General features: G+C 36.5%; 8 protein-coding genes and 1 pseudogene across 9 annotated transcripts in view; 6 read left to right on the top strand and 3 right to left on the bottom strand.

Moving 5' to 3' along the window:
- The window catches only part of LOC104737928 (splicing regulatory glutamine/lysine-rich protein 1-like), a 2,555-nt gene extending 1,638 nt beyond the window's left edge, over nucleotides 1–917 (top strand). Inside the window, exon 2 of the mRNA XM_010458174.1 lies at nucleotides 209–917. Coding sequence (XP_010456476.1) covers nucleotides 209–917 — 709 coding nt within the window. The remainder of the gene's footprint in view (nucleotides 1–208) is intronic.
- LOC104737929 (uncharacterized protein ZK546.14-like) overlaps nucleotides 1–1,153 on the top strand; it is a 4,855-nt gene extending 3,702 nt beyond the window's left edge. Inside the window, exon 6 of the mRNA XM_010458175.2 lies at nucleotides 954–1,153. The gene's annotated coding sequence lies outside the window, so the exon portion shown is untranslated. The remainder of the gene's footprint in view (nucleotides 1–953) is intronic.
- Nucleotides 3,492–5,659, top strand: LOC104735107. The gene is given in 3 exon segments (XM_019234376.1): nucleotides 3,492–4,504; nucleotides 4,507–4,583; nucleotides 4,586–5,659. Coding segments are annotated over 3 exon segments (180 nt in total). The 5' UTR covers nucleotides 3,492–4,449; the 3' UTR covers nucleotides 4,634–5,659.
- On the top strand, nucleotides 7,658–13,452 carry LOC104735106 (WD and tetratricopeptide repeats protein 1). Its single transcript, XM_010454825.2, has 19 exons — nucleotides 7,658–7,855; nucleotides 8,033–8,101; nucleotides 8,188–8,265; nucleotides 8,586–8,720; nucleotides 8,839–8,946; nucleotides 9,027–9,155; nucleotides 9,525–9,640; nucleotides 9,721–9,838; nucleotides 9,959–10,064; nucleotides 10,507–10,646; nucleotides 10,727–10,897; nucleotides 10,983–11,093; nucleotides 11,213–11,324; nucleotides 11,809–12,140; nucleotides 12,303–12,393; nucleotides 12,507–12,602; nucleotides 12,702–12,772; nucleotides 12,868–12,995; nucleotides 13,100–13,452. Exons 1-19 carry the CDS (start codon nucleotides 7,784–7,786, stop codon nucleotides 13,179–13,181), a joined length of 2,265 nt encoding a protein of 754 aa, XP_010453127.1. The 5' UTR covers nucleotides 7,658–7,783; the 3' UTR covers nucleotides 13,182–13,452.
- LOC104735105 (CBL-interacting serine/threonine-protein kinase 5) lies at nucleotides 14,808–16,572 on the top strand. Its single transcript, XM_010454824.2, has one exon. The coding sequence runs from the start codon at nucleotides 15,120–15,122 to the stop codon at nucleotides 16,473–16,475; it is 1,356 nt and encodes a 451-aa protein (XP_010453126.1). The 5' UTR covers nucleotides 14,808–15,119; the 3' UTR covers nucleotides 16,476–16,572.
- LOC104735103 (argininosuccinate lyase, chloroplastic-like) lies at nucleotides 17,629–20,156 on the bottom strand. Its single transcript, XM_010454823.2, has 5 exons — nucleotides 19,842–20,156; nucleotides 19,285–19,665; nucleotides 18,770–18,918; nucleotides 18,193–18,649; nucleotides 17,629–18,097 (listed from the first exon to the last, which is right to left on the bottom strand). Exons 1-5 carry the CDS (start codon nucleotides 20,154–20,156, stop codon nucleotides 17,843–17,845), a joined length of 1,557 nt encoding a protein of 518 aa, XP_010453125.1. The 3' UTR covers nucleotides 17,629–17,842.
- LOC104737927 lies at nucleotides 20,650–21,485 on the bottom strand (annotated as a pseudogene).
- On the bottom strand, nucleotides 21,413–23,555 carry LOC104735102 (ribosomal RNA small subunit methyltransferase H). The gene is made up of 5 exons (XM_010454822.1): nucleotides 23,096–23,555; nucleotides 22,718–22,948; nucleotides 22,552–22,620; nucleotides 22,262–22,454; nucleotides 21,413–22,050 (listed from the first exon to the last, which is right to left on the bottom strand). The coding sequence occupies exons 1-5, from the start codon at nucleotides 23,477–23,479 to the stop codon at nucleotides 21,620–21,622; spliced, it is 1,308 nt and encodes a 435-aa protein (XP_010453124.1). The 5' UTR covers nucleotides 23,480–23,555; the 3' UTR covers nucleotides 21,413–21,619.
- The window catches only part of LOC104735101 (serine/threonine-protein phosphatase 7 inactive homolog), a 4,265-nt gene continuing 1,956 nt past the window's right edge, over nucleotides 23,703–26,011 (top strand). For both annotated transcript variants that reach the window (XM_019234420.1, XM_010454821.2), the window contains exons 1-5: nucleotides 23,703–23,870; nucleotides 24,012–24,175; nucleotides 24,266–24,316; nucleotides 24,404–25,012; nucleotides 25,353–25,796. In XM_019234420.1, coding sequence (XP_019089965.1) covers nucleotides 23,858–23,870; nucleotides 24,012–24,175; nucleotides 24,266–24,316; nucleotides 24,404–25,012; nucleotides 25,353–25,796 — 1,281 coding nt within the window. In that variant the 5' untranslated portion in view covers nucleotides 23,703–23,857. The remainder of the gene's footprint in view (nucleotides 23,871–24,011; nucleotides 24,176–24,265; nucleotides 24,317–24,403; nucleotides 25,013–25,352; nucleotides 25,797–26,011) is intronic.

Genomic DNA, 26,011 nt, shown 5'->3' with positions numbered 1-26,011 from the left:
CATTCTTAAAATAATCAGTAGTAAGTTGCTGTTATTGATCTTTGTTGCATCTGTTTGAAACTCTTTACAGGCACCACACTTATAGACACCTTATTATCTCTGTTACACACGTTATGAAGTTGAATATATAATTTAGAGAGAGCTATAGTGATTATAGTATATTTGTCTTGCTTTGCTGAAGATGCAATGACCTTTATTGTGTTTACAGCGAGGGGAAAGCCAGATCTGCTGAGCTGTCTGATGATAGTGAAGAAGAAGGAGAGAAGCCAAGAAGTGGTGTGAAGAAAGCTGAAAAGTCGAAACATGTGGAGAAGAAGGCTCCAAAGGCTGAATCTGAGAGAAATGGCAAGATGGGGGATATTGGTGGGAAGATTGTAGCAGCAGCCTCTCGCATGAGTGGACGGTCCAAAAGCAAGCAGAATGGTCATGGAAAAGAGACAGCAAAAGCTGTGAAATCCAGCAAGGAGGTTTCTGAAACAAAGAATCTGAAACAGAAAAGGCCTTCATCTTCATCAGGAGCTGGCAATGCCAAAGTGAAAAAACCGAGGACTTCCTTGGAGAAGATCAAAAGCAGCTACTCTGGTGGTGAGGATGCTGGTGATGATGATGATACATCTGATGAGGAGGCGAAGCCCAAGGTCTTGAAACCTAGCAAGAAGGTTCCTGAATCAAAGAACCGAAAACAGAAAAAGCCCTCATCTTCATCAGGAGCTGTGAATGCCAAGGTGAAAAAGCAGAGGACTTCTTCGAAGAAGAGTAAGAGCAATGACTCTGATGGTGAGGAAGGGGGTGAAGATGAAGATGATGAGGCCAAGCTCTTGGTGAGTCTGAAGCAATCTCCAGAGAGGAAGAAGGAGAAAGAGGGAGGAGAAGAAAGTTCGGGAAATGAAACCGAAGGAGAAGAAGAGTCTGCTTAGTCACAGTCAGGCCAAAGACTAGGATAATTCGCGGTGGTTCTCTAACGGCAGCTACCGTAGTAGACAGCTTATGGTTTCTTTTTAAATTATACAGTGAACTCCTATTTTGGAAAATGTAGGGTTTTTAGGCTATATTGCTTATTACAAAATGTGTAGCCAAATTGCATTGGGGTTGGAAAGCTAATTTATTGAACTATGAATATCAATGAGGGTCGGTCTCACTCTTCGATATGAAATATATTCACTTTTCAGACAAAGCAGAATATAATAGTTATCATGTGAACTGGATCGCTCACAAGCAAGATATGTAAGCTATATATCATCAACTCACTTTTGATAATACCCAAAGCCAATATGGCTTCCAGAAGTTAGGATCGATGGGAAACTAATATTGAAATGTTGTTGTTTCTAATCTATATCAAGAAAGTTCAGCTTCGATCAAATAAGTACAACTTCTAGATCTGAAACTGTGAAAGACGTTGTACAGCTTTGCTTCGTACTGTTGTACTAATTATCAGGGGTTTTGTCTCTGTTAAAAGACTTTTTGGCCGTTAAAAGTTAAAACGAGTCTGTACGATGACGTTGTTTGATAAAAGCAATCGGTTCAGACGTATTTAGAGTACACTGTTACACAACACATGCGCGCAGACGATCTCATATTAAAATGTAGAAGCAGGTAGTACTACTAGAACTTGCGTCAGATTGCAAAGAGCCAAAGAACAAAAGAGCAAAGCGCTTTTTTTATTAAGAGTTTAATATTAAAAAAATGGCAAGAAATTATTAAATATATACTAGGAATTATCAATATTTTACAAAATATTTCTAAAACTAAAGTATATCCTTAGTCTCTTCTCTCTCTATTATCAGAATTCTATGGAACCTGGCACCAATAATTTCTAAGCTATTTCTTTGTTTGGAAATCAATTTAATGAAAACGAGTTTAAACAAAAAAAAAGAAAAGAAAAAGAATCAAGGTTAGAACATCATAGTTGCGGACAAACATATTTACGGTTGACATAAGACATTGTGGTGTAAGTTCGTTTTGGTACAACAATTATAAGAATTAAAATGTAGAAGATCACATTATTTATTATGTTTAAGCGAACGTTTTAAACCCTATAATAATATTAAATACGAAATTAACAGACAATCATATAAGATTTATGGATAACTAATCAAATATCTTGCTGCATCATCTTCTTGCTATATCACTAAATAAATATACATAAATTTCTGTAAATTGTATTGCAACGGTATAATAGCACCACTAACTAATTTCAACTACTAACTGCATGTCTATTTCGAGAGCTGTATATTACTAACCGATACATTTTTGTTATGAATTTTTTTTTCCAAGATAGGCATTCATAAAAACTATCATAAGTTTAAGACAATCTCTAGTTTGATTCTAGCTAATACAAGATACTTCGGTATCGATAGTACTTTATATATATACATATATGTGGATAATTTGTTTCCGACCCTTATCGCATTACCCGGTTCATTACCCAAAAATGAACATGCCACTGAATAGTATACCTGTATCCGGTCCTATCTTTTGGTTGAACGGAAAGAAAACGTGTTTATTAATTAGTGGGCACCAAAAACCCTGCCACGCCACTTACCCATTCAAAGCTACGACAGTAATTATATTTATACCGCAGCACTAATTACATCAACTACAACATTTAAACTTTTCTTCTAATCATTGTGTGGTTAACTTGAAACAAAAAATAATAATTTGTGAACCAAGTCGACTCTGACGACCAAGCACACAACAGTTTAAAGTTTAAAACCGTGATACAAATTAAGAACATAAGGTTAACCAGAATTAATCTTACAAGATTAAAAAAAGAGAGAAGATAAGAGAAGAGACGGATGATGATGCGTGTGTAACTCTCTGTAATGAGCACTGAGTTATAAAAAAAAAAAAAGAGATGATATATAGCTTATATTCTCTGGCAATGTTCGTTTCATCATTTAGCATTTCCATCTAATGCTAAATGAAGATGGTTCATAAAAAAATAACAGGAGAATTATTGATTAACCAAATATCTTGCTGCATCATGTATTATTTGAATGAAGATGGTTTATAAAAAATAACAGGAGAATTTTGATTAACCATCTTCATTCAAATGGTCCAACTAGAATCATTAAAATGAGAACCATTCACATGATCCATGTGAATAATTTTGGATGATGCTCTTTTTTTCTTTGACAAAAACAACACCTGAATGATTCATTCAGATGGTCCATCTAAATGAATAACGAACAAGGCCATAGTAAGCAGATAAGACGGCAAAGAGAGATGGTCCATCCAAATGAATAACGAACAAGGCCATAGTAAGCAGATAAGACGGCAAAGAGAGATGGTCCATCCAAATGAATAACGAACAAGGCCATAGTAAGCAGATAAGACGGCAAAGAGACGGAACTGGAACAAAAAGACACATCCAACGGCTCATAACATTTCTCAAGTCAAATCCTAGCCTTCGATTGCGACACGTTTCTCTCTCCGACAAACCATAACCAAGCGTTTTGTTATCCGTACTTTCTTCTCTCCTTCATCTCTGTTTCACCTTTTTCTCTCTTCTTCTTCTTAAATCTTTAATGTTTTCGGATTCAGCTTTTATACATTCTAGGGTTTAAAAAAAAAAAAAATCTCTACATAATCTCTTTTTTGTTTTGATATATGTAGAGACTAGAGAGAGAGAATGAGGCAGCCGACACATGTATGCTTTGCATGAAAGAGAGAGAGAGAGATTTAATTAAGCTTGTTTTATTAAATTTTCAAGCTGCAATTTTGAGTTTTATCTCCTAACCTTTGTTTCTAGATTCAGTTCCTTTTAAAAAAAAAAACTAAAGCTGGGACAATCAGAGATGAAACCCTAACTTGCAGTGTCCGTACTTAGATTTATACTTTCCTTTTATGGATTCATCGATCAAGTCTTTGTTAGTTGCTGTTTATCCCCAGATTTGATTTCAAGTACCTTCGATCTGTACTTATGTCTTTCTCTCTTTTTTTTTTTAATCTTTTTTTTTTCATCGGTTTCTGGACTAATTGTCTTTTTGTTTTTCTTCTTCCTTTTTGTTTGTTTTGTTTTGAAAAACATATTTCATGCTTAGATATTATAATCAGATAAATTATGTGCGTGTATATATGATGTTGATGGGGGAAAAGAAGTTGACAGAAGAGAGTGAGCACACAAAGGGGAAGTTGTATAAACTTTTTGTATATGGTTTGCTTTTGCGTGCTCACTCTCTTTCTGTCATAACTTCTCCTTCATGAATCTTCCTTTATACGATTGTTTTAGCTAGTCATTTTGTGTTCATATCTGTCTTGTGCATACCAAAAGTATGCATACATATATGTGAAGGTGTGCATATAGACTATTAGGAATAGATTAAAGTTGTCATAAGTATCTCATATATAGAATTATATTTGATGTTTATATTCAATTGGGTAAGATTTTGTTGATCCATCGTGGTTAGACTCGTAGGAATAGGATGTATGTATTCTTAAGTAAATTATATGTTGTTATCACTTGAAACAAACACATTTTTTTTGCAGACTCTAGCACATATGAATTGTCTCAAGGCTCAACTTCTAAAGGTGAGTCAAAGTTATGCAGATTGTACTTGAATCCATGGAATCAGATTGGTTTTAATGGAGAAAAAGTTTGGAGTTGATGTGCTCAGAATCATGGGCATTGTAGTTTCCATGTAAGTTATGTGAATATTTATGATTTCTAAAGTCTTTACTAGATATGTGCAATCAAAAGGGATAATCAGTTAAAAGATAAGTGGAAGCCATCAAAGAAAAATCTTGGGTTTGATGACTTGAGTATAGGAGCTTATCTCCGATCAATGTGGCAAAGAAAATGATTATTGTGTAGCAAAGGAAAACTTGTATGAGCTTTTGATTATTCTATACCGCTAATTAAGTTCTAGTTGGGCCTTGACTAAAATATTAGATGAATAGTTGGGAATAGTGGCAAATGGTGGGTATAAGGGAAAACACTTTACCTAGAGTTTTATAAAATAATCATAAAAGTTCGTGAACTGGTTATAGTAAATTAGTAATGTTTCATTTCTTTTTCTAGATATATATATCTTTAGTTCATTCATTGTGGAATCATTTGTCGAAAGTGTGAGTATTTACTTTGGTATCTATGCTCGAATAAGATTATACTGTTTGAGCATTTAATCTCTCTCTCCCTCTATATACGTGTGTGCAGTAATCTGTATGCATATACAACTGTTGACGTTTTTCATAGGTATGATGATGACTCACATATGTGTTAAAACGATAAATATGGATATCTATTTTGTTTTCTCGTGTACTTGTTCAGAGGACGGAAACAAGAACACTCTGTAAATTTTGGAATGTGTTATGAAAGAAGTACTGTCGTCTTTGTGTCCAATTGTGTACATTGTGGCGCAACATAAACCTACAAGCCCCTTTGATTTCCCATTGTACTTCATCTCATCATCTTTTAATTTCTCTTTTGATATTGTGTTTACAGTTTCTGTGCCAGTTTGTTGCAAACTCCTTGCATATATAGTAAACCTATTCAATGTCAAGATAAATTTAATAGGTAGTGGAAATTGCAAGTTTAGGAGTATTCGATATTATCAGTGGGATATGTTTGTGGCATGCTGTCTAGCCACTTGAGCTTGTTCGTTATACCAACTTCTTTTTCTTTTCATTTACTAGTATGCTATCATTTTGTTTCCGCGTATCAGTTATAACAAAATTTGATCTTTGGATACGTCAATCGCCCTGTGCACTAGAATCCATTTTATACAACGGCCGGTGGGAATGGGATTAAATTGGGAGGTGTACCCACATGTCTTTGAAAGTAGAGTACCATTGTCGAGCATGAGAATCGAGTCCTTTTTTTTGGTTCCGTAGAAACTAAGTGATAAACATAAATTTCCAGTTAACCGTCTCATCAATCACCATCGCAAGAAACATAAGAGTGCATATCATGTGAAGATTCAAAACTAAGTCACACATATCATAATGTGAAGGTTCAACTCTAAGTCGTATTAGTATGTACAACTCTTAAGTCGTATTAATAACTAGATTATAACCTAAGTTTTAATTTTTAATTTTTATGTTAATGTACTATTTTAATATTTTTGCTAATATACTTTTTTATTAATTTTAGTGATTTAATATATAAATCGTGGTATACCGCACAATAATTTTTTTTACTATAATCTTAATTAAATTAGTTTGATTCAACATATTTTATATTTATGTTGTTAAAACATTAAAATGAGAATTTAACCCATATTAAAATATCATATTAATGATAGTTTATTTTTTAGTATTATTAATTCAATTCTGTAATGTCATATAACCCGTCATGTAATATAACTTATTTATGTAATTTTGAAAATTTAATATGTTTAAATATTTATAATTTTAATTTTTTATTAAGTTTAGATTTATTAGTTATAAATTATAAACTTCTTAAAATTTTATAATTTACTATTATAAATTATAAACTTCTATTAATTGAGTAATATATGTTTGTTTAGAAAAATTCAAATCACAATATATGCAAGAAAAATATACCTTTTTTTTTTGTATTATATGATGATTCATTACATTTAAATTTTAAAATCAAAAAGAGATGATAGGAGAATAGTTTTTTCATTTGGAATAATTTTTCTAAATATCTTTATTAATTATAAAACATTAGATATATAGATATTTAAAATATTTTAATTGTGTTTGGTTATAAATATAGTAGAAAAAGTTAACTAAACTTGTTTGGATATGAATATAAACATTAAATAACATTAAATGAAAAAAATTTCAAAAAAAAATTTTAAGCAAAAATTGCTGCAAAAATACTAATATAGATATATACAACCGGATGAATCTTGTAAACTAAACCGGATGGATCTTGTGAACCAAGCCGGATGGATCTTGTGAACCAAGCCGACTATTTCATTGCTTCAAATATTTATTGTTATTAAGATCGCAACGTACGTGTCTAGACTCCAACATGTTTAGAAATTAGAACACATGAATAAAAAAAATCTTGCCCTAGAATGTAGAAGAATCTAGTAGTAGAAAAGTGAAAAAAAAGAAAGTTACATAGTCTTTAGAAAAGAGGTAAAAGTACACTAGTAATTTCTATTGAATGAAAAACAAGTTTAAAACCTGATTCTTTATGTGTCTTTTTTTTTGTTTTCTGCCAGAAAAATGCAATCGGAAGAATAATTTTACAACAGTACTACAACATAGCAATAAACGTTAGGATAGAAAGAAAAAAAGGTTTAGCAGAATTTGTTTAGAGATTTTTAGAATCAACACTTGTCCAATACCAGTCACAGAACTGACGCTCGGCTCTTGCGACAAGTCGTCGGCCTTATTTGACCATTTTGTCACACTCACACATTGTCACGTAAAAAAAAAAAAAAATAATGGTAACCCTTTGATCAAAAACTAATAGTAATGTTTACCCAAAATAATATTCAAAAGCAATTATATAAGGAAATTAAATTAACCGATAATTATCGACAGCAAAAATGGTCGTTCACCGGTCACCACCATGTGTTAAAATTGTGTTATCCTCGATTAATGATTTTTTTTTTTTTTTTAACTTTGAGGAGTTTGATTAAAAATAAAAGCACCTATCTGTAATTATTAATTAAATCGTTAGAAAAAACGAACGGCTGAGATGTGTTAAGAGTACGTAAATACACAACACGTGCGCGCAGATGATCTCACCGTAGAATGTAGAAGAACCAGTTACGAGAAATTGCGTCAGATTGCAAAGAGAGAGCCTAAAGGGCTTTTTTTTCTTCTTCCAATTTTGTCATCATCGGTGGCGACCGCTTTCTCCATGGAGAATCTCAGATTTCACGATGGTAACATCTTCAATCTCCTCCACACAAGGTCCCAGGACCCGGGTCATGTACGTTACCTCAACCTCTCTGCGTCCGTCCCATTGGAATTTGGATTTCTGCTTTTCTTTCTCATTATTATTATTGCTAGGGTTTTAGCTACAGTGCGAGACTTTGATTCTCGTAACATATATAGTTCAATTTCTTAGTAAAGAAAGACTTTGTTCAAATTCTTGCTTTGCTTCTAGGAGGTTGATCAAAGAATGCAATTACACTCTTCCTTGGTTCGGAGACTTTCTCAGGAAGAGGAAATGGAGGTACGATTGAGTTTAAATTGCTGCTGAAGGCCTTGACTATGCCTATCCGTGTATTTTTCTCTTATGATGTTTATTGTTTGTGGCAGGGACATCAAGGCTGTGTTAATGCTCTGGCTTGGAACTCTAATGGTTCACTGTTGATTTCTGGATCAGATGATTTAAGGGTATTTTATATTCTTTTTATATACCAGCTTAGCGCTCTTCCTTTTTGTTGTCTTTGCATCACTCTCTCAGTTTTATCCTTTACACTTGTGTAGTTCAGATAAATTGGAATTTTGGTTATTCAAGTCATTGCATCAGTTAGTTGAGCTTGTTTGGTTTGCTTAAGAAGTATCTATAGTGATGGTTACATCCTCCAAAAAACTATATTGTCTACGTAGTGTTTCACCGTTTGCTGTTATAGCTAGTTTGGGTTAGAGTATTAAAGAAGTCCAGTTGAGCATTTAATTTCTCTAGAAAGTTATATCTTCTTTTTAATTTGCAGATCAATATTTGGAATTACTCCAGTCGGAAGCTTTTGCATTCTATAGATACAGGGCATACTGCCAACATATTCTGTACAAAGTTTGTCCCTGAAACCTCTGACGAGCTTGTGGTATCTGGTGCTGGAGATGCTGAGGTATATAAAACTACTCCTTTGGGTTGTGCTCTTTAAGGTTTGTATGGAATTGATAATCTTATTGGTGATTTTATTTTTCTTCTGGGGTGTGTGCGTGTATTTTTTTCTTATCTTGTAGGTTAGGCTATTCGATCTATCCCGGTTAAGCAGTAGAGGAGATGATGACAATGCTATTACTCCATCAGCATTGTACCAATGTCACACACGAAGAGTGAAAAAACTAGCTGTAAGAACCTCTTAATCAGTATTTGGGTCTTGCATATTGAGCTGTTTGTTCATTTAGCAGAGGTTTTTACCACCGTGTAGGTCGAACCTGGTAACCCCAATGTCGTATGGAGTGCTAGTGAAGATGGGACTTTACGGCAGCATGATTTCCGAGAATCTACCTCTTGTCCTCCTGCTGGATCCGCTCACCAAGAATGCCGCAGTGTTCTGGTAATATCCAAACTCCGGTTACATTGTTTCAGTAAAGGGTCTGTTTTGTCTAGTACTTCCATCTTGGCTTTAATTTTCTCCAAAATAATATTTTGATACTTATCTAGTGTCTATGATCAACATTCTTTAGCATATTTTTCCAACTTTCTTAGATTGTCAGCTATGAGTTTCTAACAGAGTGCCATATTTTTGTATATCCCCCTTGTATTTTCCATATATTTATATATTAGATGTCTTGTGTGGGTGTTTGAATATCATATGAGCTTTATCTGGATTCTTTGTAGATGTACGTATAATTATTTGGTGCGGCTCTTATGAAAAATTTTCTTTTGGCAAAATTAAAGTTGTTGATAGCTCTGAATTTTGCAGCTTGATCTGCGCAGTGGTGCCAAAAGAGCACTAGCTGACCCTCCTAAGCAAACACTCTCCCTGAAGTCTTGTGATATAAGTGCCACAAGACCACACCTACTTCTTGTTGGTGGAAGGTATTGGCCTCCATGTTTGTGGATCAGAATTCTCTCCTTTTCTCTTAATTAACTTCTTGCTCTTTTTTCCTCTTTGGCAGTGATGCATTTGCTCGTTTGTACGATAGAAGGATGCTCCCACCGTTGACATCAAGTCGGAAAAGGATGCCTCCACCTCCATGTGTCAATTACTTCTGTCCTATACATCTTTCTGAACGTGTTAGTTTAATCTGATTGATATTAAGATACTCTACTAGTTCTACATTGCTGTGGTATTATTGTGTTCTTGGTCAAAGTTTTTCCCAAGCTCACTGTCTGCTACATCTTAAATTATTTCAGGGGCGAACAAATTTGCACCTAACACATGTTACTTTTAGTCCTAATGGCGAAGAAGTTTTGCTCAGTTACAGCGGGGAGCATGCCTACCTGATGAATGTAAATAATGGTACAGTTGAGATGCTTGCTTCTTAAAGCTTGAATTTCGTAAATACTTAAGCATGCAGTATGAACCTGTATCTGTTAAGAAAGAGGATTGTTCATAATTCGAATGAACTTTTGTTTTGATTTATGTCGCTTTTTTTTTTGTTCTTTCCTTTCTCATGCCCCTTTCGTTCTGCTGAAGACACTCTTGCAATTTCCATGGAACATTTGGATAGTACGCTGAGAATGCAAATGAATTTTCTATTATGTGAACCCCTTTGAAAATTAGATTATAGTGGAGAATATGTTAACCCACTAGATTTTTGCTTACTTTATGTTATGTACATTGCTCACTTCGAACTGCCAGTTTGTACTTCACTACTTAGTTATCTTGTTGAGGGCTCCTTTTCGCATTGAAAATGTCAGTTTTTCTAACATTTTGCTATTTATTTGTTTGTGACTTGTAGGCACGGGAATTATGCAATACACACCAGGGGATGTAGATAACTTTTTTTCTTTCAGTAACGCCCTCCACAACGTAGAATCTCCACCTCAGGTTTCCGTTACTCCTCAAAGTGGCTCTCACAGAAATAACAATTTTGCAACGGTTCGTACCTCCCTGTAATTGTTCCATTAGGTGACCTTGTCATTCCATTTTCTTAGTGCATCTGACTCTTTTCTTTTCAGGTTAAGAAGTGCACCGAATTGGTAGAAATTGCCAAAATGTCTTTAGAAGAGGGTACAGATGTTTTCTATGCAATTGAGGCAGCTAATGAAGTTCTGGATGCTCATTCTAATGATATAGAGTCTGCGCTAAGGCTTGAATGCCTTTGTACTCGTGCTGCATTGTTGCTCAAGGTCCTTTAGAACTGGTGTCTATAACTAGCTTGAATCACTACATCCTCCCTGATAACCACAGTCAGCTGATTCCTTTATTTTCCAGAGGAAGTGGAAGAATGATGCTCATATGGCCGTAAGAGATTGTCAAAATGCTCGGAGAATTGATGCTTCATCTTTTAAAGCTCATTACTACATGTCTGAAGCGCTGCATCAAGTAAATTTATAGCTCTGATCACAGTTAATTTAGTTTACTATTTGACAGAGAGATGATTCTGCAATAAGCATTTATTTTAGCCTCCCTTCTATTTCATATACTTATGTGCTTTCACGCAGTTAGGAAGATGTAAAGAAGCCTTAGATTTTGCGATTGCTGCACAACATCTGAACCCATCAGATGCCGATATAGTGGCAAAGGTGGAGAGCATTAAAAGGGATCTTCAAGCAGGTTTGTGACAACTGACGTATGTCTTTTCCTGCAGATAAACTGCTTAGTAACAGTAATTTTTCACTTTTCATGCTGTTACCGTTTTCCACGTCGAGCTAGAATAGAGGTTCAAGATGTTTCTGCTTAGATGGTTTTTTTGGCTCTTCGATGAGTTAGTACCATTGATCAATGAGGAGAATTTATCATAATCATGAGAGAAGAATCGTTAACATATATTCGTAGAATCATCTTTAACTCCATCTGGCATCTCTATCTTCCTTTAATTTTTTGTCCAGAACAATATAGTATTGTCTATGTGTCTGATGTATGTTCTACTAATTTGAAAGTGTATCAAAGTAACACATGTAGAGCTCTTTTCTTTGACTTGGGGGATCTTTACATTCCCAAGGAGTATTTATGTGCTTAAAAGCTTTCATGATTAAGGCAAGGGACTTTCTTTTCACATTTTAATACTCTTGTACTTGTCTTTTGTTTGACAAAACAGCTGGAACTGAGAAAAATGAAGAGACGGGTGCTGGAACCACTAGAGTACTTTCTTTGAGTGACATACTTTATAGATCAGAGGCCAACAGTGACAGTTCACATGATATGTCAAGATCCGAAAGAGAAGACTCTGATTATGACGAGGAGTTGGAGTTGGATATTCAAACTTCCTTGTCTGATGATGAGGGACGAGATCCAGACTCGAATTCTATGCGTGGCAGTCTCAACCTACGAATTCATAGAGTAGGTGATGATAAACCGATGGAAAATACAGTTGATAATGCCTCCTCAGGAACTGCATCGTCATCTCAAAATGATAGAACGTCTTATCAGGTAAGTTATAGGATTATGGATTGGTAATTCTTTAGAAGTGAAACAAATTGAGCACATTGAATGCGTTTTATTAAGTTAGTGCTTGGCTTCTTTGAAGCTGTGTCATACCCTTCCTTAATTTGATATATAACTTCTACACCATTGGATTCTTGGTGATTATAGCCAGAGGGAGCCATTGATATGAAGCGTAGATATGTTGGCCACTGTAATACAGGGACTGATATTAAGCAGGCCAGTTTTCTTGGTCAGAGAGGTAAGTTTCTTAGGGTTGAAACATTTATGTTATCCCAGTGTATGAGAAAGAAGCAATTTACAAAATTTGAAACGTCAATGACTCTCTGTGAATATTTTATTACCAAATTTCAGGTGAATATATTGCAAGCGGAAGCGATGATGGTAGGTGGTTTATATGGGAGAAACAGACGGGAAGGCTTATGAAAGTGCTTCTTGGCGATCAAGCAGGTTAATTTCTTTATCACGCTTATCTATTACCTAAGTATTTTTTTCCAATATTCAGTGAATTTCGTTTGGTTGGCTAAAAGAATAAGCCTTTGTTTCTAGTTGTGAACTGCATCCAGTGTCACCCATTTGATAGTGTTGTGGCCACGAGTGGAATTGATAACACAATAAAGGTAAGAAAGGGTACAAAGCTATCTTCAGGGTTTGTTTTGACTTCATGTAAGATCTCTTAAAAAATTAACATTTGCTAATAAAAATGTGTCTGAAGATATGGAGCCCAACCGCAGCAGTCCCATCGATTGTAGCGGGTGGATCAGCTGGACCTGCAACGGCCAATGTGGTGGAAGTAATGGAGATTAATCAACAGAAGCTAAGCCACAATCGAGAGAATCCCCTGTAAGTTTTCTGTGATTTGAGTTAATATTAAAACTCCATACGGTTTCAGAGATCACAAAGTTGATTTGGTGATTTGTTGTTGTGAATTGATAATTCACTTTCAGATCTGTGGAGCTTCTGCAAAGGTTTAGGATGCAAGAATTGGCAGAAGGAAACTTTCACCCATTTGAATGTACTCAGAGCTAAAGCAGGAGGAAAGTGTGTATAGGTAAAAATAAGCTTTTGCTTTGTGAAGGTGATGTTGGAATAACAATGTCTTTGAAATATGAATAATGAATAATAGTGTTTGATTAGGTTTCAGATGTAGCAAAAGCTTTCTGTCTGTAAAAACTCATGCATACCTTCCTTCCAAGCTCTTTTTTTTTGTGTGTTGTACAGTTCGATATTTGGGAAGCTCTTTTGGCTGTGAAAATGTCAACCTTTTCTTTTTCTTTGAAGTTACATTCATTGTCTGACGTTTCTGTTTTGTTTTGGAGACAGCACACGAGGGTCACAAGGGGTTTGTGTCCAATCTCGTTGTTTTTTTTTTTTTTTTACGTTTATAATTATTGATTATTATTATTATTATTATAATGCTATTATTAATGGGTTAGTAAAGTACTAACTCCTGATCTTAAAACATTCCTTGGTGAACACAAAAGATATCCCTACTTTGAAGAAAGTGACATCCCAAAATCACGATTAGCTAAAAGTATTTTTGTTATTATAATAGATTCATAACAAAAAAAAAATGTGTATCTTTATAAACACCAAAAATAATTGTTGGGACCAGTCTATATTGTTTATGGAGCCTCACAAAATTTGTCTAGAAGTTTTTTAAAGTTCCTTTTGGTTGAGACTTTATAAAGTTTCTTATACGTATATATTGTAAGAGATGTCTTATAAAGTTTCTTATATGTATATATATTTTGCATGAACCTTATCATACAAGCATAATAAAAACTAATTTTGATCCTTTAGCAAGATATAAATCATTTTGTATATAGATTTTTAAATTTATTAAAACTTCGAGTTTTCATAGTCTACCAACCAGAAACTTAATTTGTATGATTAAAATTAATGAAATGTTTTAAAACTAAAAATAAAAAAGAGTTTAAAATTTAATATACAAAAGATTGGGTGGAACCACCACATAAGATACGCGGACAAAAGGCATTAGACCGTTGGAGAGAATTATTGACATTATTTTAAGGAAGTTTTGTCAATAATGTGATAACCTATTCCTTTCTCTCCCACGATATAATTCGAGCAATAATGTATTTCTTTAATAGAAGATCACAGAAATCGTCCCATTATATCGATTAACCCAATATACAAAATAGCTTATTTTTTTGTTTGATGATAATAAACGTTTAGCTTTTGACACATATCATATTTTGATTCAGAAATATTGATAGTGTCTTGCAAACTTAGCTTTATAGTATTATTGATTGTCTATTGCCTTTGACGTTGATTATTTGATTTAACACTCTATTTTTCCCTACAAATTTGGCTACAATAATTTAGAAATCTACAATTATAGTAAACGATTTACTAATAAATAAGATATAATTTTAGCCAATTAATTAACAAATTAAGGATTTTGAAAAAAAAAGGAAGAAAAACTCAAAAGAAATTATTGTTCCGTAGAAAAAAAAATAGAAAAAGTATTTTAAAAAATTAAGTATCAACACTATATAACATAAACATTTAAATTTTCCAGCACCACTAAATAAAACCAACTGCAAACAATTTCATTTTTAATTTTGTATAAATATATAGTATATATTAATAATTAAATATATTTTTTACATTAGAGAAGGGTTACGTATTTGCGGTGTGACATGTAAGTGCCTGCCTGATCAAAGTATATATATAATAATAAGAGGACACCACGTAACTGTGTTGTTTACTCCTTTGTTATTTCACTCATCGTCATATCTTTCTTCTTCCTCTCCCCAAATAAGCTCCATGGACAACATGGAATTACTCTACTTCACCTACGACAGTAATATCTTCTCATATACTCACAATACTAACCAAACCTCTTGGTTCAACACCACCTTCTCTTAACCCTCCTCTCTACTATATCACCTTTTTTTGTTTTCCCTTGAGACTATAAAGACGAAACCTATAAAAAATTCAATGGAGGAAGAACGGAGAATCTTGTTCGGCAAGTACGAGATGGGAAGACTACTAGGCAAAGGAACCTTCGCTAAAGTCTACTACGGCAAAGAGATAACAAGCGGCGAGTGCGTCGCCATCAAAGTCATCAACAAGGATCAAGTAATGAAGAGACCAGGCATGATGGAACAAATCAAACGAGAGATCTCAATCATGAAGCTCGTTCGTCATCCAAACATCGTCGAGCTAAAAGAAGTCATGGCTACGAAAACGAAGATCTTCTTCGTCATGGAGTTCGTTAGAGGCGGCGAGCTTTTCTGCAAAATCTCCAAAGGTAAGCTTCACGAAGACGCCGCTCGAAGATATTTCCAGCAGTTAATCTCAGCCGTTGATTATTGCCATAGCAGAGGCGTCTCTCATCGCGATCTGAAACCTGAGAACCTTCTCCTAGACGAGAACGGAGATCTGAAAATCTCAGATTTCGGATTATCCGCGTTGCCTGAGCAGATCCTTCACGACGGATTGCTTCACACGCAGTGTGGAACTCCGGCGTACGTTGCGCCGGAGGTTTTACGGAAGAAAGGTTACGACGGAGCTAAAGCTGATATATGGTCGTGCGGCGTCGTTTTGTATGTTCTCCTCGCCGGTTGTTTGCCGTTTCAAGACGAGAATCTTATGAACATGTACCGGAAGATCTTCAGAGCGGATTTCGAGTTTCCGCCGTGGTTTTCGCCGGAATCTAGGAGATTGATTTCGAAACTCCTCGTCGTAGATCCAGATCGACGGATCTCGATTCCGGCGATTATGAGAACCCCTTGGCTCCGGAAAAACTTCACCCCGCCGTTAGCTTTCAAAATCGAGGAACCGATCTGTTCTCAGAGCAGCGGAGAGCAAAACGAAGAAGAAGAAGACGGAGATTGGGAAAATCAAACAGAGCCGGTCTCGCCTAAATTCTTCAACGCGTTCGAATTCATCTCATCGATGTCTTCCGGATTCGATCTGTCGAGTTTGTTCGAGAGCAAGAGGAAGGTCCAATCGGTGTTCACGTCGCGGTCGTCGGCGACGGAGGTGATGGAGAAGATCGAAACGGTTACGAAGGAGATGAACATGAAGGTGAAGATCACCAAGGATTTCAAAGTGAAGATGGAAGGTAAAACGGAAGGGAGAAAAGGAAGGCTTTCGATGACGGCGGAAGTGTTCGAAGTAGCGCCGGAGATATCGGTGGTTGAGTTCTGCAAATCGGCGGGAGATACGTTGGAGTACGATAGGTTATACGAAGAACAAGTACGGCCGGCGTTAAACGACATCGTCTGGTCTTGGCACGGCGATAATAACAACAACGCTTCTTCCAAAGATTCTTGCCCGGTGCTTAATTAACCGGTTTCCGGTTACTGTAGTATATAAGACGAAACTGTTACATTGAACCTTAAATTTTTCTTTGGTTTAATAAAGTTTTGGTTTTTTGTTGTTTTTACATTTAAATTAATTTGGGTTTAAATTATATTTAGTCGACAAATTAAAAAGTGTTATGTCGAGTCTTGTTGATTTAGAAGATAGCCACGTGTAGTGTCTTAGAGACTTCGAAAAGATCGACACTTCTGTTACCAGGTCAAATCATTGGAGAATATTATTTCGAGTTAGTGGAGAGGAGGACAAAGTCGCAACAAATTAAAATTTTATTTATCCGACGACTTTTTTTGTGATTAATCAATCTACGACGACATGTCTAATTTCAATTTGTAGTTGGGCATAATCGTGAGATAGGGATAAAAAGTGATTGGTGTGATGAAGATCATGTTAATCTGAATTTTCTGTATAAATGAGATTGTTTAGTGTTACCAAATGACACGACTACATCTTTCTACGGAATTCTAAGAGACCCCAATCGTGTTAAGAATTAGTGGCGTATAAGTTAATACTGAGTTACGTGACAGAGAAATCCCCAAAGAAGTTAAAATGATTACAAACAAAAACAAGGACTTAAGGTCAAAGATAACAAGAGAAATGAGGTTCACCAGATAACAATATAAACTCGATCCACTGAGTGTAACATAAACAATTAAAAAAAAATGATGGAGCTTTCACCATAGTTAATATCCATCCGACTAATAAACTAAAAAAAGCATCAACCAGTGGTAGCTAACATGGGATTTTAGGACAAGAATTGTGTCAAAGTCAGAAAGTGACTCAACCATCAAATGGGATATTGAATGAAAGGAGAGTTTTTGGATTAGATTAGATTAGCTTTAACTATTTTTGGAGAAGAGGAAACACCAATGAGGTTATTACTGGTTTGTGTTTGTGTCAATTTGTGTTTGGTCATAAAAAATGGAGAATGACATTTTGGAACAACGCAAGTTACATACATAACATGTAACAGATGTTGCAGCTCCTAAGGAGGATGTCATGACATGTGGGGTCCTCCCATGTTCCAAAAATCACATCGAAGTGCAATCCACTATTATTTGATTTGATGTTTGGATATATTGAATTGAACATTGATATTTTAGAGAACATCTGAAACGCGAAGCATACCAAACACTTACACAATATCTAGATTTCAAATATTACAAAACTTCAGTAACACTTATTTTTAAGATTTGCAACGCGAAGGCACCAACGTATTGTCTACCTCAATCTGCTGCAACATTTTACATGAAAGTTTCCCTGGTACTTGACAACAAATATCCTCAAAAAAAAAAAAGAAAAATAGACGACTCTTTTGCTAATGGTTTGGTCCCAGCTCAGGTGGTGGTCATGTTCAGCTTGTTGACCCAGTAGCCAAGTTGCTCAGCTACACAGTTTGATCCAGTAGACCCATATGAACTGAATTTATTGACTGAATTTTCGACGCCCAGATATCCAAACACATCTTCTTCGAAAACAGGGCTCAGCTTTTTCATCTCTTCCAGACTTAAGTTCTGAAGTTCACAGCCTCTTGAAACGCAAACTCCAACTAGTTTCCCAACTACGTCATGAGATGACCTAAAAGGCATCCCCTGACAATCAACAAAAAAGAAGAAAAAGACAGTATTTATCTTTCTGACTCTAGTTACAAAATGAAAGATTTTGAAAAATTTAAACTGACATTTACCTTCTTCACAAGGTAATCGGCCAGAGTTGTGGCGTCAAGGTGTCCCGCGGGGAGACTTTTTTTAATTCTCTCTAGGTTGAATGTTACATTCTGGGCAAATTCTGCAGAGACATCTATCATTGCCATTATTGTCTTGGTACTATCGAACATCGGTTCTTTATCTTCTTGGAAATCTCGGTTGTAAGCAAGTGGAAGTCCTTTGCATAGTGTCAGGACAGTGACCAAATCGCCTATGACTCTTGCAGATTTCCCTCTTACAAGTTCCATTGGGTCTGGATTCTTCTTCTGTGGCATTATACTGCTTCCAGTTGAAACGGAATCACTTGGAATCATGAAACCAAACTCTTCCGATGCCCAAAGTACCCACTCTTCTCCCAGCCGTGACAGGTGAATGGCTGTGTTGGAATTTGCAAATAAGAACTCCAACACGTAGTCTCGATCTGAAACTGCATCGATGCTATTTCAAATAAAGAAGAAAAAAACTTACTAAATTAGAAACCGTAAACCTACAGAGAAAGACATATAATTAGAGAGAGAGAGAGAGTTGATGCAGCCAATACAAGAACTAGGAACATACCTGTTTCTCATTGGTTCGGTAAATCCAAGAGCATTTGCAGTCATAAACCTATCAATGGGTAAACCAGTTCCAGCCAAAGCACAAGCTCCTAGGGGGGAGAAATTTAGCCTTGCTCGACAGTCCATATAACGACCAGCATCACGTTCGAGCTGCCATAGATGAACAAAGTACCAGTCAAGAAAGTAAAATCCTAATAAGATAATAGTGCGAAAGTAAAATGTAAGAACCCTGTCATGTTCTGAGGCAGGAAAAGACTAATTGGTAACTAGGTACATATAAGATGATTGTGTGAGAGAGATCTCAGCAAATGTAAGAACCTATGATGGTTTAAGGCACAAGCTAATCAATGCAGAATTACATAGGAAGACCTAATCACCAGAAGATAAACCCCGTAAAGCTAATTATGGTTAAAAATTGCTGCTGCTAAATTTGACTAACATAGCCTCACCAGAAAACAAAACAAAAAGGGACTCAAAAAGGCAAACTAAAGCTTGAGCAAAGAAGGAACTCCAAACCTGCTCCACAAAAGTTAAGAGGACATGTGGTAGTAAAACAGGCTGAGCTCTTTGAAGATGAGTATAGCCAGGAACAATCAACACCTCATTCTTCAAAGCCAATGCAACAAGTGATGTCTGAAGATTTCTGATCTTAACAATGATTGTGTCGATAGCCTCACGGCACCAAAGCTTGAAATCAGTAGCACATTGGTCATTTCTGCTCCGTGCTGTGTGAAGTTTCTTTGCAGGTTCACCAATAAGATCAGTAAGAGCTGCTTCAATGTTCATATGCACATCTTCTCGATCTGTCCTCCACTCAAACTTACCAGCTTCAATCTGCCTCTCGATATCATCAAGACCTTTCAATATGGCATCCCTGTCGCTATCAGTTATTAGCTCCTGTAAGAACAAACAAACCATCGGGACTTTAGCATGACTTAGAATAAGATATCAAATCAAACATAACGCAGCAAAGGAGCTCCCATCTCCAACAAACAATCACCTCTGTTCTCAACCCCAAATCCAATTCGAATCAAATCTACAGATGAAGTTATAGCAATGCATGAAGTTAAAACCTGGTGAGCGAGCATTGTAGCATGAGCTTTGCTACCCATAATGTCCTGCTTGTAGAGAACTTTATCGAATGAAATTGACTCAGTGAACATCTCCACCTTCTCAGTGACACTCTCTTCGAACCTTCCGCCCCATAGCTTGGCCTCCTTAGAGGCCGTGTCGTCATCGTGGCTCATTGAACGCAACGGCGGCAGACTCCGTGACTTGTTGATTCCCGCCGGGAGAAAAGAGATGGAACGGTGTGTGGAGGAGGTAGGAGTGGAACGCGACGGAGATAAGAGTAGACTCTGTGAGAAAGAGAGATCAATTACTCCCATTTCGTGGAGGAGTGAGAAGAAGAAGAAGGGTTTCGGAGGTCCAAGTGGGTGTGTTTACGGGAGGCGACAACAGTCAGATACCTAACTGGTATGGTCAAAGAAATAGTTTATTTCAACCGGTCTGATTTGACGAAATTAAAATCATTCCGTTTGGTTTAGCACGGTTTAGGTAACCCTTTCGGCTATTTCTAATTTTCTTGTTAAAAAACCTGAACTGTTTGAATGGGGGAGCTTAGTTAGGGCATCTATCTCCATTGATGCATCTTAAACAAAGTTGCTTAACACATATTTTCTTATTAAAATTTTGATAAAAGTTAGATTAAGAACTTCTTAAGAAACTGTAAATTTTTTATGGGTCCATTGAGAGTTGCTAAAAAGTTAAATTAAGAACTTTGTCTTATTCTTCTTCTCCCCAAACCTCATGGAAGGACACAAAGTGAAACACAAATCAGTCAAACATGTTAAATTAAACTAAAACTCATACATAAAAACAAAACTGAAGCACTTAAATTCATTACATAACAAAGAAACATCAACCGATTGTGATTATACATGAAACCAAACAAGTTAAACTCATTACATAAACATAAACAGAAACAACATACAAGCAGACATAAAAATTCAAACATAAGTGTTTAACTGAGACAACATCCAACAATGGAATGCATGAGTCAAGAATACGGATCTACAATTTCCGGTCATTTTATATATATATATATATATGAGAATGTACCTCTCAGTTTGAACGATTTTTTTGCAAGCACGAGGGTAAGGAAGACAGGGACCATAGCAGGGTACAAATGCTTCAGAGAATGGCCACTAATAATATGATGAGTCCAGGTATATATAGGCTTATCAGCAGCTTCTACCACCTTGGCTAAGAGATAAAATCCTGCAATTTCAGCCAATTGAATCTAGAATAAGAACCAGAGGTAAGAAAGCTATAATTGCAAAAGCAAACTGAAGATTTATATCAACACAAACCCTTAGCACTAACCTGCAGCCTAAAGCCAATACGTAGAATGTGTATACATTGGAGGTAATAGAATAACCATCAAGGGAATGACAATGCAATGAACAAACTGTACTAAAGCATATGGTTTAAGGTCATCGAAAAACCTGTAATATTACAGCCTCTCATGTCAGCTTACTCTTAACTTCAAAATGCTATCATTAAAACCAGTTGAGAGTTTTAAGGAATTTGAGTTACCTCCAATATAAAATGCTAATAAGGCCAGCAAGAAGCAAAGGAAGAATGGAGTAAGTACCCTTATGCTCATAAATCCTCTCGATTACAAATACATAGCCATTTATTGATGTGAAGGCAATAGTTATTTAATCCAAAAACGAGTGATCAAAAACAAGACACAAAAAGCAAGTCTCAGAGAAGAGAAGAGACAAATTCCACTAAATCGAACTTGACAAATTCCATCTAATAATGAAAAAAACATTTCAAAGAGCAATCACAACTTCTGGATCACTCTCAACTTGGCACTCCTTGCTCTGCGATTCAGTTTCTCCTCTTCCTCTGAAGGCGTTATTGGTCTCTTTGTCAGTATCACTCCTTTCGACGCAATTACTGTCTGCTTGATCCATGCTTCTTTATCTTTCAACTCCTTCTCTATACTTTCTTCCATTAGCCTTTCCGGTTTTACACTACTACTTCCCTCTCCGTTGATCTCTTCTCTTTGAAATCCTAAGATGTCGAGGAACGTTTGTTTGACAACCCGATCCTCCAGACTGTGAAAGGAGATGACTGCTAATCTCCCACCTGGAGACAGAAGATCGAACGACGAGTATAGCGAGTTTTGTAGCGTCTTGAGTTCGTCGTTCACTGCAATCCTTAGGCCTTGAAATACACGTGTTGCTGTCTTTATCCAACCTTGTCTGCCTCCTACAGCAATTCAAACGGAAGTCGAATAAATAAAAGATTAAAAGGATTATCATTCACACATACTCGTTCTTTTGTTTTCCTATACCTGGCAAACCAAATCTTTGACCACGAACAGGAAACTCACATTGAGATGCAAATGCAAATCATGAAATCTCAAGATAGATTTCGTACATCTAAGTCAAAAAAATAGAAAATCAAGTGATATGTATACCTCTGCTTCCTGGTGACATATTCCGAATGAGATCAACTAGTTCACCAGTAGAATGTAACCCGCCATTAAGCCGAGCCTTAACAATTCTATTCTGAAGTGAATACCAGTTGCTTTCTTCGCCATAATCTCGTAGGATTCTCCCCAGTTCAGATTCTGGCCAAGAATTCACTATATCTTCTGCTGTTAGACTCCCCTGTCACATGTTACTGGATAAGGTTAGAATAAACTTCAGCCTAGATTCAAAACCCCCTCAGGGTCATTCTACTGCAAGGAGATCTGAGTACCCTCACCTGAGGATCCATGCGCATATCAAGAGGCCCCTCCTGAAGAACGCTAAACCCTCTATCAGGATTGTTTACCTGCCATATAACAGGTTGTAGAAAGCGTGGGTGAGTGATGTCAACAACAACAATACAAGGAAACAAAACCTATTGCTTGCGAAATCACAAATTTTACCTGCATAGATGACATTCCCAGGTCCATAAGAATACCATCAACACCAACATCTAACAACTCCGGTTGTGTATCAGCAATCACAGATTTGATGTATTTGAAGTTCTTCAACACAATAGAAGCCTTCAAAGTTGGATGCATGAGAGAATCAATATGAAAGTGACCCAGTTTTCTAGCCACAGGATCAACATCCATTCCAACAAAATGCTTCAATTCAGTGTGGCTTTGAATAATCTGAAATGGCAAATTACAACATTCACAACCCACTTACATTAAAAGAATAGGCATCTAAAACATAAAAGTTTGTTCATCAAACCTAATAATCTAATTCCTATGCAACAGTTTGTTCGATTTAAGCTAAAAACATCAGGAGGAACTTACAGAGGAAGAATGACCAGCTGCGCCAAGAGTACAATCAACGAAACTACGCAACCGAACGGAAGAGAAAATGTCGACAACTTCGCCGAGCATCACAGGCACATGTGAGGAGGGAACCTCGCCGTCGTCTGCGAGCTCATACTCTCTGCTCGACCTTGTCCTCCGCTTTTCCTTATTCACCACTGCTTCCGCCGTCACTTTTGCCACTTCAATCTCTTTCCTCCTCTTCCTCTTCTCTTTCTCCTTCTTCTTCGTCTCGCTCGAATTGAGATTCCCAGAAATTACATTGATACTACGCCGAGGAACGCGTAATAGAACCTTGCTATTGTTGCTCGCGAGAATCGACGAGCATAGAAACAGCTGCTTAGCCCTAATCACTCCCGCCATTCCCGTTTCTTCTTCTCATGCCTTCTCTTTCGCCATTGTTGAGGAGGTTTATATTATCAGAAATTCAGAATGAGCAAATCTCTAACTTCAGAGAGAGAGAAGAAGACTTGTGTATTTGTTTCCAAGTGGGCCTTTAAATATATGGGCCGGCCCATTAATACTGAAAACAACATCCTTTTCGCTTTCTAAGTAGCGAAATGCGCGTGGTTTCGTTGCCCTAGAACCGGCAAGAAGTTAAAAGGAAAACGCTCGTTCCTCGGTGGTGAAACGGCGGTTGTAATCGACATCGACGCCGGAACTGCGTCGACGAACTCACCGCACTGTGGTTATTTTCCCGTTCACTGTCAATCTCACGGTGAAATTTTCAATTTTTTCGATATGCCGCCTCCAGGTAATTGTTTTTTCTATTGATTTTTTTTTTTCTTTTTTTTTGATCCAGTCAGTTTGATTTGGTTCATCTCCATGAAAATTGTCTCCGTGTCCGAGCAAAAACCAGTAATGTGATAACATGTGATGGTTTTGATTTCTGTAGAAATATCAAAAAGGGTTCTAGACGCGAAGCTTGAAGCTTGCAAATTCGCATTCACGAAGCTAAGTGCGGTTAAAACAACGAGAATGAAGAATTATAAGCAACTGCGTACTCTGCTTATGTTGAAAGAAATATCTCGACGTGGTGCTGATCGTGACTTTCTTAAAGTATGTTAGTCTGAGCTTATTAGTAATGTCTTTATCTTTATTTGCTTTTGCAACCTTTAACGCCCAAAGTTATGATCTTTGCTTCATCAGGATCCGGAGAATAGTGTAACTCGAATTCTGTGTTCGGTTTTAAAGCAAGTGGTAAGTATATATACTACATCTTTATGATTTCTTAAGAGTAAATGTGGTGGAGCAGTAAATGTGAAATTTTTGAATTGTTTTGTGCAGGTGAGTAACTCAGACCGTTCTTTAAAGTCTCTTCGTGGGTTTCGCTATGAGACATTGGATGATCAAGAGAAGCAACAGGTGACTAGGATAATAGCAAGTGTACAAGGAATGGGTAGTAGAAAATACGAACCTGAAACTGTTGATCATCTCGATGACATGACTGAGCCAATGGAGATGGAGATTTATTTGGGGAACGGAGATGATTCTGTTGGCGGGGATTTTGGTGACATTGTTTTGGAGCCAATCTCATGGCCTTTGGAGTCACTACTAACTATTGAATGGGTTGAGACTTTGATGGGTTTGCTAAATCAGTTCGCATGGAAGAACTCTGTTTCTGAGTTTCCTATGGTCTTACCACATTCTGTGGCTCTTTCTTTGGTGGATTCTGCTTCACAGATTCTAAACAAAGAATCCAATTGCGTTAAAATCAATAGTGAGAATTCTAGAGTGATTGTGGTTGGGGATCTCCACGGTCAGTTACACGATCTCCTCAAAATCTTTGATCAATCAGGCAGGCCTTCACAGAATCAGTCGTTTGTGTTCAACGGTAATTATATTGGTCGCGGTTCTTGGAGCCTAGAAGTGTTCTTGGTTCTCTTAGCTTGGAAGGTACATATATACCTTTTTCCCTTTTATCTTATTAGATTGTTTGTGATGGAACGTTAGTTGAAGTGTTGGGCCTCTCCCCTGTTTGTCTTTTAAATTATAAAGACAATATTCTCTGCGCTGAAGCATTGGTCTTTAGACTTACTCTGGATTGTTAATGTTGAAGGCATTAAATTTGTTTTCACTAAATCACAAATAGTATATTCAATATGAGTTTGCTTAATATTGACATGAAAGCATTAGATTTAAGGCCCTAGATATGTTTTTCTTTGACTTTATCTGTTTAACTGTCTTAATTCATAATTGTTCCCATCTGAGAGATACTTGTTGTTTCTAACTACAGATTCTGATGCCTGAGAATGTACTTTTACTTCGAGGAAGCTCTGAAACAAGAGTTTCTGCAGAAGAGCTTGATTTCTTGAAAGAAATATGTGACAGGTACGGTGAGCATGGACCGATGCTATATTCCAAGTGTATCGATTGTTTTAAAATGCTACCTTTGGCATCGGTCATATCAAATAGCGTCTACACAACTCATGGAGGTCTCTTTCAAATTTCTCGAGTCCAAGAAGACACTGTGAATCCGTCTTTGTTGTTGGGTTCTTTTGAGGAACTTGACAAGATTGAGAGGAGACAAATTGGTGATAACGATGACGAGAATATAACTCTTAACCATGTTTTATGGTCATGTCCGTGGATGGCTGATGGTCTGAGCGAAAGCAATTACAAGGGTCTTCTTTGGGGAGCTGATTGCACCGAGACTTTTCTAAAACAGTCTAACTTAAAGGTAAGTGTAAAACTTTGGGTTAAAAGCGTCTCCTTATCTTATTCCAGTTTGTTATTTATGTAGATTGTATCTGTTTGTTTTCCATCTTAGATGATTATAAGATCACATGAAGGCCCTGATGCACGAGCAGATCGAGAAGACATGGGAAACATGCTAAGCGGTTACTCCATAGATCATGAAGTAGAATCTGGAAAGCTTTGCACAATCTTCAGTGC

Source organism: Camelina sativa, chromosome 13 (assembly GCF_000633955.1).
Source record: "Camelina sativa cultivar DH55 chromosome 13, Cs, whole genome shotgun sequence".
Lineage (NCBI taxonomy): Eukaryota > Viridiplantae > Streptophyta > Magnoliopsida > Brassicales > Brassicaceae > Camelina > Camelina sativa.
Note: the sequence above shows the minus strand (reverse complement) of the source record. Positions and strands in the feature narration are given on the sequence as shown.